The sequence below is a fragment of the Gallinula chloropus genome, assembly GCF_964237585.1.
Source record: "Gallinula chloropus genome assembly, chromosome: 15".
NCBI classification, from domain to species: Eukaryota; Metazoa; Chordata; class Aves; order Gruiformes; family Rallidae; genus Gallinula; species Gallinula chloropus.
In genome coordinates, this window is record NC_140100.1 from 6,804,560 (window position 1) to 6,817,684 (window position 13,125).

Genomic DNA, 13,125 nt, shown 5'->3' on the forward strand with positions numbered 1-13,125 from the left:
AGATTATTTCTAAAAACGTAGATGGCAGCAGTTTCTTTTGGTTGACATGAACTGAACGTGCTGTAAGAAGAGACAAGGTAACCTAGCAGGCAAACAGATTTCACCGGATACGGGAACCTTTGCTTATTTAAAGTGTCACCTGCAGCTCGTTTCCACGTGGTGCCCAACGTGTCAAACTCAGTGGAGAGCTTTATCGGAAGCAAGTTAAAACATATTCCCTATTAAGTGCTAAGTGGAAATTTATAATCTCTTCCTACAGAGGTGAGAAAGTGAAAGTCAATTAGACTGCAGAGAGCAGCCAGGAAGACCAGAGCATCACCACCATCAGCACTGACTGATAGCATGTGCGGTCTGTGAGAATATTATCTCTGGAAAACCGTTTTTGGGAGACCACAAGGATAGGTGAGAGCAAACACCACCCTCTCCTGCTCTCCTGTAAAACTGCTCTTCTACGGCCGGATGACACCTCAGATCTGTCATCGAACTTTGGTACATGGTGAAGATCAGATTTCCTCAGATTATCCGTCCAGAGCCTCGTCCACTTGACTCATTATCATCTAAGGGCCTATTATTATTAATCATTTGGAAATTACACTCTTAGCACTCTTATGCTCCATACCTGCCAATTAAACTACTTTAACCTCATTAACGGTACTGGTGCTTGGCTTTCGTGGCATGGAGGAAGTTAACCACTTGATTTATGAATATTCAGGGTACCGCTTGGTCTGCTTGATTTTCTGTTTGTTTCTCTCTTGCTCCCCTCATCAGAGAGGCCTGGAGGAAGGCTCCCAGGCAGCCGTGCTGCAGTGTAGTACAGTCACACAGCCCGAGAGTTTCTCTCAGACTTCTTCATGTTCAGTAAGCCACATGAGACTCGAAGCCAGCGAGCTTCCTTCTTTTCCATATAAAATCTCGACACCTCAGGCAACAGGGCTAAGACTAAGCAGCAACAAGATGACATGTGGGTTGAAAGCAAAAGCACAGGTTTTGGCCCTGCCTGCCTTTATGTGCATCGTATGAAAAAGAATTTGAGATCCACACAAAGATGTATTAGAGAAAAACAGCATCAGTGTCCCCTTCGCTGCAGAGAATCCAACCTACATAGAGCTCTTGTATAAAAAGATACCTTTAACTCTTCATATGATGGGAAACATTCCTGCTTGCTAAGAGAGATGGAAATTCTGAAATTCTCGGAAAACAGAGATGTCTGTTAAGATCTCCTTTGAGAATAGCAACGAAAAGAACAGGAAAGACAAACAGGAAGAGCTAATAGGTACATGAATACTTGAAAAGCAAGTGGTCAAACATCTATACCCACCTCTGCCCCAACTCAGTCTCACCTCCTGTCTGTACCAGCCAATGTAAACAGCATTTTCAGGCTGATCAAAAGGCAGCATCTCCTATTGCTACCTCTACTGGGAGCCTATTAACATTTCATGCCTAAAAGCACTCCCCACCGCAAAAAAACCAACAAGCATCAAAGACATTATACAGAAGGGCTGCATATCTAAGCCCCAGGGTAAAAACAGGAGGCACATTTTGTTCACATACTCCCGTGCACACACAGATTCCCAAAAACACCAGCATCTCAATTGAGACCTTCGGGCTCGACTGCAACACACAGTAAATAAATAATATTAATAATAGCCTGGGAAAAATATATAAATCATTTCCTTCTACGCTGTACAAACAGAGCACAGAGAAGGCAGTAATGACACCCTGCGAGGAGACTTTTGAGCATTACCAGGAAATACCACACGGGGCATTGAAATTAATGTCAAAAGGTGCCAGCGCTAAATTCCTGATCATGCTCAGCAAACTGTTTTAATGACAGGTTTAATGCTGGGTTGTTACAGTGACATGACCAAAGCACTATGGGTTTAATCTGGAGGGTAACGCTTGTGCATTGCATAGACAGCAGCTTGAGCTGCACCAAGGAAAGCCGCCCGCGCGGCAGGTCGGCCACAGGGCAGTACGAAGCAGCAGGCTGTCCCTGGTAATTAGCAGGAGGTGAGAGCTAGGTAGCCAGGAAAAGCAGCTGTAGCTGCAGGTGCAGAAAAGCTACAGATGAAAACCGTCATCTTCTTTCACTACTTGCTGCTTTTGATTTATTCTTGCTAGAAGGGTCAGGCTTAGAGTGGTTTGGCCCACTGCTCGCTTCTTGTGCTGTCAGATAAGGTTTGTCAGGATCTCAGCTGACAACACATGGCTTTAGAGGCAGATTTACCTTTCTGGATGTCCCTTAAAGTCTGTCTATTCACCCTGACCACTGTTGGGCTTTTGCAGACCACAAGGTCTTTCTTTCTTCTTAAAGGGGATGTGAGACACCAGATGGAGCACTGCCAGGTGGATAATGCTGGCATACACCCACCTTCCCTGGAAAACAGTCTAAAGGCAACCCAAGCAGAAGTCTCTTGAGTCAGAGTAATGCTGAGGACTGGGGTGTCGAGAATGCTGGGCTCTTGTGGGCATGGCTAGGTGCTCCCTGGCAGTTTACTCATGCCTCAACTTACTCCTTCTGTACCAGAGGCAGCAGCAATCATCACACAAGACCACTCTTCTGAATCTTGCTAATTGCTGTAGGTGTCTAGAAAAGGCACTGTGAAAACTTCAAACCACATCCCATACTTCAGCCAGTGCAATGCTCCAAAGCATGTCCCACCTTCAACCTCACCCAGACAGCAGCTGTAGCCTGCTGGTTATTTTGCAGCATATATACATTTTCTTCAAAGAGCTCCAAGTTTGTAGCCCACAGGCAGAAGGGGATGTGCAGCCCCTTCCAGAGAGGTCAGCACACACCAGCTGATGGACTGCACTGGCATTTCTATGTAACACTGGAAAACTGAATATCTGCCAGCGCCAGGTTTGGAGCATGCCCTGGCTGGGTCCTGCTTGTCATTCTTTCCTCTGACATTTTAATTTGAAGATATGATTGAACAGCCAGGTGAACTGGGCATTTTAGTCTCTAAGACAGACAAACATTGACAATACAGTATAATGCAGGTATGGGATTGGGGCTTCAAAGACTTTCAGCGGGGAAAGGAACATCTGCAGTGACTGGGCAACATTTGCAAGGTGAAGGGAAACCCTTACCTCTGACTCCGACACTTCTAAGGGCTTCTCATTCAGGCCCAAGCCCTCGGTCAGCACAGCTCCATTGTACTTGTTGCAGATATCCTCATCAGAGTAGTGCAGGCCCCCTGGGCTTGGGCGAGGAGGAGACCTAGGAAATAGAAAGGTTGAGTATATGGGATGTTGTAATTTCTCCAAAAGAACACAATTAAATCATGCTCAGAAGTTCAGAATCACAGCCTGGGGCACTGAAGTCCTCCCTAGATTCTCCAGAGAAGTCTCCTCTGCTAGTTGCTTGAAGCTAGAGAAAAGCCTTTTCCAAGAGCATGGTGTTCCCAGCCTCTTACCTGGTTCCATTCTTCTTGGAGAAGGTGCTCTTGATGTTCAGGTGTCTGCTGTTGAGCTCCAGAGCAGTGAAGCCTCCATTATCCAGGGTGACCGACTCTTCCACATTGGAGATAGTTTTACCTGGAGTCAGGCAATGACAGATTCAGCTGAAACAAAGGCACTTTTACCCCCAAAACACCTGTAAGAGCTAACTTTTCCTTCTTTGTGTTTTATGGCATCAATAATTGTTTGAAAATCTCTTTATCTTTCTTACTGGCAAAAGGGTACAGTCAGAGTGAAGGAGAGGAGCTCATCAGGAGTGTAAATGGGCAGAAGGAGCCAAAAGAAGGGAAACTAGGGGTCACAGGTGGATGCATTTCATTTGGAGGTATCTGAAATAGCACAGATGATCTGTGCTCCTAAAGTGCTTATTCTTATCTTTTGGCTATAAATAGAAAGCAGGTGACTAATTCAGATGGCCACTTGAAGATGTCCTAAATCAGGTGCTGTGAATCCCATTCATGCTGACTGAAGCAAAGCAAGAGAAAGTAAAACTAAAAAAGGCAGAAAAAGAGGTGAAGGAGAAAAAAATAAAGGCAGAAAAAAAGCAAGAGAAAGGGCAAATGGATACCAAATGGGAAAAACCTGTCAGAGCTGTAATGAGGGTACGATGTAGATGTGAGAAATCCTCGGACAATGTAAGGCAGGGAAAAGGACAGGGGACTGGAAGAAGAGTGAAAATACAGCAAAGTATATTATTTCTTCTGATCAAATACAGAAAGAGCTTATTCTCTCCCATGCTCATTCTTTGTAATCCCAAAGGTGTGAGCTCAGCTCCCATCCTGGGAGAAGGACCAGTTGCATATTGGCACTTGGCAGCAGACAGGTGCTTTATCCCCGGCTTCAATGCCAGCGCTACGTTAAGGCTCAGTGTGAACACTGATATCTGACAGCACGGGTCAGACCTGTCTTTTCATGTCTGTCCCCCAAACATCCAGCAAAACTAAGAAGATGAGAGATGTCCTATGAGCTAGGCATACAAATATGTAATAGCATTAACTTGGTAAAATGCCACAGTATTCATACATCTTGTATCTCCTGGGACTGAAATCTGATTTTCTAACACTTGTTAGAAGTGAATTATAAAGAAAGAAAAGATCTTTGCTTTGGGACTGAATTACTAACTACTGCCTGGAAGACTCCTTCATTACATTAATCCCTAAGAGCGGGTAGTGCAAAGACCCATCCACCTGATCCTACTCATTAATGTGTCTTTTTTGACACCTCCTGGCATCACAGCAGTTTCTTGCTGGAGGTGGAGGAGGCTATCAGAGCCTCACACATGTGAACAACCCTTCCAGGACTTGAACATGGAAAGAGAAGAAAAGTCAAAACCAATATTCAGAGCTCAAGAAGTAGCCGTTTTGCAAGGGGACTATTTTCACATTCCTAGCTTCAGAGCGGGTAGCTCTGGTTTCCTTTCAGAAAGAAGACTGGTAAAAGTCACAACTCAAGGCAAATTCAAACCTTGACACTCATTATGCATTAAAGCCTTAGAGATCCAGATAACCAAGACACCTCCTTAGCTGCTTGGCTCCCAGCCCAGCAACTGCAGCTTGGCTTAAGGCATGAATGTGAGATGCAGGGCACTCTATTTAATATAAAGGGCTTGTGATATAGTCTTCACACATGCAGACCTAGAATATTTGCATTGGTTACTGTCATGGAAAAGTGGGATCTTTCTCCTTCTCCCTATCTTGGTCTTCTGCCAGGCATTTGACCCAGACTCCTTGGCCTTTGCTGCAGTTGCTGGGACTTCCAAGATGCTGTCCCATGGTTAGCATGCAAAAACCTGGTAAGATCAAATGCTCTTTGTCCAGTGTGGCCATAGGCAAAAGCTCTTTCTACTAAACCAGGTGGCAAAAAGATCTGAGTCTTCTGCCAAACAAAGTATCTACAGATTTCATGCTGTCAAAATCAAGGGTTCAAAGGAAAAGACATTTCTAATTCCCACAGCTCTTCAGAATGTGTGCACAGCACGGAGCTGATGGCTTACCTGTACTGCAGTTCTTGTACTTCTTGCTCTGGCCATGCAGGACCAATGCAAACACCACCAGGAGGATGAGGATCAGACTTGAGAGTGCCATCACCAGCAGAAACCACCACTCCTCATAGAAAGGGGCTTCTGTTTGTGCTGAAAGAGCAAAACACAAATAACAATTCCTCTTTACATGCCTTCAAAATTTTCTCCTCCACAGTGAACCATGCATTTATAGCAGTCTTCAGGGGCAAGGGGTTTTCAAAGGAGGTAGCATAGTCTACTCTGCAGTCAGACTGCTTGCTGACACTCCTAATATGGCAAAGAGAACAGGAGCATATCACAGGTCCAAGATCTCCACAAGCATCTTTCACATTCCCAGAGCAGTTCTCCAGAAGTTTTCACCAGATGAGGGTTTCTTCCCACAGCTCTGCACCCCTACATTTCTTGACTACTGGGGCTTGCTTAGTACTGCCTGGGTCAAAGGAACCACTAACATATCCATCATGACCCATGATTATTCCACTTTTTGAAGAGGCTTGCCTCACCAAAATGCTGCTCAGTGGCTCTTTGAAAATACAGCTTGTGCCAGGGAACAAAGTACACTCACTTCAGTGTCTTTCTGTACCTCCATTAACTCCCACTTTCACCATTCACTGCTACTCTCTATCTTTTCCTCATCACCTTAGCCAAGCCTGATACACAGCACATGGGTGTTGATTCAGTTGCCTGGATTTTGTGCAATCTCAAGTCATTTCACCCCATTTGATCTCAATTGGAGACACAAAATGATACTAACTTCCCCTTTCTAGAGTTCTCTTGCCGGTCTGGGTTTAAAGTAATAACTATTGTTATTTTCTCATGGTGATATTCTCTTTGTCAGCATCCCTCAGCTTGTGAAAAAGAACGATGCTGCTGTTGGAGCCCAAGTCAGCAGTTGTACATAATTTCCCTGTAGTCCATAAGGTAGAACACCTGGCAGGAACAGACGATGCCAGGAGACCAACTTCAGCCAAACCCCTTGTTATCACTGAACCCAGGCACTCTCTTTCCCCAACTATCCCGAGCTCTGGATCTAAGCACAAGCCCATTGTAAGCCCGGTGATACAAGCTCAAATTTGTTCCAGATCACTGGGTGTTCTGCAGCAGTGAAAAGTAGCCATGGCTTTTCTTTGCTAGAGGGCCAGTCCAGGCCAATAAAGTCCTGAAGGCAAACTGCACAAGCCATGCTGGGCTGAGCAGATTCAGTGCAATTTATACCTCCCTGTGCTAGCTGAAGTGGCCAGCCTAAAATGCTTTGTACTTTTACTACTGTGAATCTCAACAGAAACCTCTTACTTTCATGCAGCAATTTGAGATGAACACTGAAGCATCAAAAGGAGGTGAATTAAATAGTTCTGTTCAAGTGGAGAACTTACAAACAAGCGGTTTATTTGTAAAAAGCATCACAAGGAGCTGCATGCCCAGCTTCAGAGAAATAATGTCTTCCAGGAAAGGAAAGACTGACATGATTACTGACCCTTTACATTGTGTTATAGCCTCTGTGAAACCACAGATAGGAAAAACACTGACTCTTGGTGTTTGAAGTGGGTTGTCTATGCCCTTGTCCTGAAGGAGAAAAGCAAGGGTAGCACTCACACTGAAATCCATAGACAGCTCTCACAGGCTAAGTGGTTAATTGTGTAAGGGCAAACGCGGCCGTGATGGCGATAGCAGCATTTACTACTCTTGCCTGCTGGGTAACTGTTGAATGGTGTTTATGCTTTTCACTGGAGGAGCAAAGAGATAAAAGCCACTCCAGATACTGGAGCATTGCCAGGTTCTCAGGACTCTCCGGAACTTTGAATCACAAAGCCGCTTTATCAGTTTCTTTTATTCCGCTTGTCTGTCTTTGCTGACACAGCAAGGATGAAACCTATTGCTCAGAAGCAACCTGGAGTACAGCTGCCTCTGCAAGGGTAAGAGAAGACCTGAGCAAAGCTTTCACAAGGGCAGGCTCTCCCACTGCACAACAGGCCATTGAACCTGAGCTGCTCAGGCATGGCAAGACAAGTAGAATTTGCTTCTTCAGGTACTGAAGTTCCTTCAGAAAAGCAGACTGACAGGCTGCTCAAAGGGATTTGTTTAGGGATCTGTTTCAGCCATAGTCCTGTTTACTGTGAATAAGCAGAAGAGAACAGGGAGGGTGGGAAGAGCTTGAGAGCATCATCAATGAGCTGTTCTAATGAAGGGGAACTGGAGGCATCACATCATACTGGAACTGCCAGCACAGAGGATATCAGGAATAATTTTATGAAACTACATTTCTATATTTTTGAGACAAAATAACACAGGACAGGTATATCAGAGAACCCCAGGAAAAAAAAAAAAAGGAAGCAGAGTAAACAAAACTACAGACTAGGAAAGGAGAAAAAGGAAACAAGTTGTAGACTGTGTAAATTAGTCCGAGGGCAAGAAATGCTACATATAAACACTTCTGAAATTCCTGAAGAGGCTCTTTGTCAAACTTAAAAATGGCACACATGCATTTTTCCTCTTGAGACTGAAGCATACTGTAATAAAAACCCTTCATTCACCGCTATATACCTCTGGTATTAGCCTGAAACAAGTGGAAGCAAGCTGCACTTGATTATTTCTTGCAACTAGAGAACCCCAGTTGTTTATTTTTCCCTCTCCCTCCCAGCCCAAGAAATTCCATTGGAAAAGATATTAAAAGAAATAAAGCATGATTACCTGATACAGCCACAGAGGGGACACTTGGCTCTCCGTAGCCAAATTCATTGACAGCCACCACCCGAAATTCATAGGTGACACCCTGTTTGAGTTTGTCCAGGCCGACTGTGTAGGAGGTAGCACTGCGAGGGATGTCCTTCACAAACATATCCCACAGTCCTTCATCTAGGAAAGCAGCAAGGAGAGAAATGGCGTGAACTGTGCAGCTTGGCACTTCCTCCTGCTCACTGAAAAACATCATCATTAATTGTGTGTCGCAGCCACACGCTTACCTGAAGGCTGCTTGGTGATATGCACACACCAGTCAGAATGCCCTGCAAGACTCCATCTGTAAAGGCATTTACTCTTGATGGGGTCTCAGAAGAGCCCAGATGGAAGAGGCCTTCTCTCAAACTCGCAGCAGCACCCATAGTGACCTGAGCTGGCTGGAGCAGCTGCCAGACACCTGGGTCCCCCCCCAATCAGGTAAGGTCACCTCATCAGCACACCTGCTATTCGACAGAGCAAGTAAACCCAAAGCAGCCTGCTACATTAATGATCCTTAATCAGGTTTTGCCTGCTTTTTACATTGCAAGACTGGCCTGACCATGATCACACACCCTGATGTCGGGTTTGGGTCTTGGTGAGGAATACCGTGGCCTTGCGTGACCTGGGGCCTGGTGGACCGGTGTCACTGGAGTGCTGCTTGCTCCACAATATCAATAGTGCTATGTCCCTCACACGTGCTGGCCTGCAGCGTGGCAGAGCCCACAGAGCGAGGCAGCCGGCACCACACTTCCTTTTTAAACAGCAATGAGGCTTTCTTTGTATTATAAACCTCAGGAAGTTGTTAGCAACACGGTGCCATTCCAATTAGAGCATTTCAGTAGGGTAATCTCAGTTCTCAGGAGCCATACTGGCACTGATCCTGGCGCGCATCCTGACCAGGCACCGTTTTGGTCCTTGATCTATACCCGAAATCTCGTACTCACTTGACTCCATTGGAAAGAACCTTCAACAAGATGGACTGTGTTACCAGTGAGAACAATACTAACTATAATTAAAAATGTCAGTCAATTATTTTGAGTGCAGGCATTGACCATTAATCTAAGCAGACATCTTTAGGGTAACAATTGGTGCCCAGCCGTTTTGCTCACAAAATGGAGTTGCTGTCTATGCGTGGGGCCAAACTCTCCGCCAGCGCAGTCCTTATAGATCTGACCTCACAAGTATCCCACCGGGCTTTTAGTTATCACAGCTGTTTGAGCAATGTCTATTTTTCTCTGCATGTCCCACAGCAATGGGAACACGATGATAACCTCTGCATAGATACGACTCCAGCACAGGAGCTGCCTGCTTTGAAAGCAAGCCCTCTGCACTGTGAGATTCGAGCATCAGCGTGACTTCTGTAGCTTGAGGTGTTATCAAGGTAACAATAAAGCAGGAGCCAGCAGCACTACCCTCAGCGACTTGTTCTGCTGCTGCAATGTAAGGCTGGAATCTGTTCTCATTTACCTTTGCATTTACCTGGCTGTAAACTAATTGAAGGCACCGCAGCAATTCCAGAGCTACGCTGGTGTAACAGAGCAAAATTTGGCCCTTGGCCTACTTCTGTGCAACGGGGAATAGCAGGAAAGATGGATTGATTAACACTGCAGGTGCATTTCCATGTGAATGTTTTAACTTTGGCATCAGTAAATATTGGCTCGGTAATTTGTACCATGCTGCACGTCTAGCAACACACACAATGACTAACAACCCCCAAACTACATCTTTTCTGAGCATGAGGATTGGCAGTCTCAGTGGATGCAGAAAGCAGGCTGAGATGTATTGTGCCGACTACATTTGAGAAATACAGAAGAACAATAAAAATAGGTAATTTTTCTGTCATGCTTAAAATTCAGACCGATACATTATTCACCGGCATGATCAGAGTATAATGAAGTTATCATAATGTAGCATTGTTATGTATTAGTTGGATATTACAATGGCTATAAAACAAGAGATAAAATATTGACTTCCCTTTTACAGGGCAATAGAAGGCAAGATTATTTCTACAACGTAAACTTACAATGTAATAAAAAGGGAGCTTGGGATTTAGGGTGGAGTGAGGGATGCATTTTCAAAGTTAGATTGTTGCAACCACTGATACTAAGAAGATGCATCTCAGACTATAAAATATTGCCATAATTGCTAGAATTGCCTGAGCTTTCATAAACACATTTGTAAACAGCAATAAGAGAATTTGAGCCCATTGTGAATTGTCTGAAAAGCAATTTGTTTGCATTGAAAGCCACTTAAATGGGGGAAGAAAAGGCAACAATAAAAATGAATGTTCAACACTCCTTGCAACAAAGACACCTGTTCACACACGCACCTTCTCACTCACTTTCACAAACCTGTCAGGGTTCATGATGCAAGATATCCCACAGCGCAAGAAATGTAAATTTAACCACTCTCTAAAGCTTACAAGAAGCTGGGAAAACTACCCTTGGGAAGTCAATGTTGCATTTGCATTGCATTTCCACCTCTGCTTCCCCTTGGCTATGGTGATGATGGTGTGGGGCAGCAAAGACTGCTGGTGGATGTTTCTTCAGAGGGGTTCCTGTCCACAGGGACTCAGAGATACTCTGCCTGGTGACCATATCTATCTTTTCTGGCACATTCTGCTTTGATTCATAGAAAAAATCTTTGCCCAAACTTTTTTCTGGGGCAGGAAACAGGCCCTGGCCAAGATGGGACCCAGCATGTGATCCTTGAGATCTCAGAGAAGTGCTGATGTAACTGCAGTGGTCAGAAATCAACAGGGGGGCAGCCTGGGAAGGGGGACATTCTTACCCCAAGCCACTACTATGCACAGGATAGCCTGGGGCTTCCCAAGCTCTGGCAACAAGGTTTTTTATTCCAGAGGCTCAATTAATTTATCTTCTCTCCATCTGGAATATTCAAGCCCTTCTTTGTAGGCAAAGATCACAATCAGATATTTCCAAACTATTTCAATGGCGAATGTTGGGATTAAATATTGAACACACACTTGTGAATTCATTCACTACATCTCTTCCCCAACCCCTCAAAACTAGGTTTGCTCTAAATGTTAGAAGTTCAGCTAAAAGAGAATTCATTAGAAGGTCACCTGTGATAGCAAACACTGGCCTTTAAGTTCAGTAGAAAATCATTAGTACACTGTATACAGTATTTCCCACTCAGTTTAGGGAGGAAAGATGCACATGCCATGGTTGGGATATCAACTGGGTATTAACTCATAGAAACCACCAAGAAAAGCCAAGTTTCCAAGGCTGGACTCTGGTGAAGAGGCGCAAGGCTCAGCCAGCCCCAGCCTCTCCTGGTTATTGACTGAGAGGCAGCGTGGCTGGCAGCACGTGGGCAGCTCACAAATGCTTCTTCTTCCATAACATCTGTCCCTTTCCTCATTTCTTATTGCCTTTCACTGGGCAGTCACCTTTTTAAAAAAGGCCCAAAAGTCTGATGGAAAAGGGAAGGGTCCTCAAAAAATGATTTTTGCTTTGCTCCCTGCCCCTGGAAAGAAACACTTCTGCCTCAGCCCTATTTCCTGCTGATGAGGGACTTGGTTCTTATTCCCCAGCCTTGATTCCTCCATCCAATTTGGGAGTGAGACACGTGCGTGGGGGGAAGATCTGAAAGACAGGGAAAGGTGAAACCACGCCTGACCTAACACCATGTTCAGACTATCCCAGAGACCTTCCCAGCCAGGAGCCAGCCATCCCGTGTCAGCAAGGAGCAGCACAGCAGGTTGCAGCCATACACAGCACCCACAGGCCAGCCTGGCTTCACAGGCAATTAATCAAGGTCTCCACGCTGAATAAAACCATCAGTCAGTAATGGAGGCTCCTGGCTCTGCTAGCTCAGGCCACTAACAAACAACTGTCGGGCTGCAGCTTGGGAGATGGAAAGCTGTCAGTCAGTCAGGTCTGAAACACCAGCCTTCCTCTCTCAGAGTAAGAGGAGAGCTGTGCTGTAAAACTTCCTCCTAATTACACATTAGGAGGTTTATGAGGGGAGAAGCAGCTGAGAGTTAAGGACCGGCTGAATGTGGGTAGTGTTCCTCCTACAGAGGACAAAATTAAAATGGGGATGTATTTGTCCGAGGCAAAGGGCTGGATTATCATGCAAAGTAGTGAAAGGACAAGAATGGGAAGTGAAGGCTGACAAACTGTCAGCCTTGGCATGTCGTTCTCGAGCAGAAGCGAACCAAAGGCCCCATGGCAGATGCCGGCAATGCAGCTGCACCCTTCACTTTGAATTTACTGACTTCTGCTGGTTTGTGTCCATGTTTGACACTGCACTCCCTCATTTGTTTAAAAATAAATAGAAAAGGAAGAAAAACATAAAAACATTACTCGAGACACCAGAAAGGAAACTAAAGTGAGATCTGCCCTTGGGGTGTTGGAAGTGAAAAATCAGCATTTATGGGAAGGACCAGCCCCTCCCCAAGTAGATGGGTTCTTCCCCAAAACATCTGCTGCCTTTATGGAACTGATCATCTGGGGGAGCAAAATAAAACACTTTACTTGTCTCTGTCCTAAACTCACATTCTGTGGCTGATCTGTGGTTTAACTGGCCTGTTCGTGCCAGCCAGAGCCCCAGAAATTTTATTATTAGAAACATGTTAACATACAATTCTCTCCCACTGGGCTGAAGTCATCCCTGCTCAGGAAAAGCAAAGAAAGTCCCAAATGCATGATGGTGAGAGGAAGCAGAAGAGGAAAGCTGTTGGCTTGTCCTAGGTGGGAGGCTGCTCCTGAGGCAACACAAGCCATGAAGCAGACTGACCGAACACCTACGTGGTTGCCCTGAAGCAGAAGATGACTGGCAGGCCAACACACACATGACAGTCTCGTGCTGGCAGCTATGTATCCACGTGTTCTCCTGGCAGCGTGGGTCCCTTGGGCAGAAACACCCCTTTTTAGACAGGGAACAACCAGGGAGGGAGGTCT

General features: G+C 45.3%; 1 protein-coding gene across 1 annotated transcript in view; it reads right to left on the bottom strand.

Annotated features, from left to right (window-relative positions):
• Positions 1-13,125, bottom strand: part of SDK1 (sidekick cell adhesion molecule 1) — a gene marked incomplete at its 5' end in the record, with an annotated part of 398,756 nt that overhangs the window by 4,008 nt on the left and 381,623 nt on the right. Inside the window, 4 exons of the mRNA XM_084271072.1 lie at positions 3,094-3,223; positions 3,420-3,540; positions 5,456-5,593; positions 8,171-8,335. Of these exons, the coding sequence (XP_084127198.1) occupies positions 3,094-3,223; positions 3,420-3,540; positions 5,456-5,593; positions 8,171-8,335 (554 nt within the window). The remainder of the gene's footprint in view (positions 1-3,093; positions 3,224-3,419; positions 3,541-5,455; positions 5,594-8,170; positions 8,336-13,125) is intronic.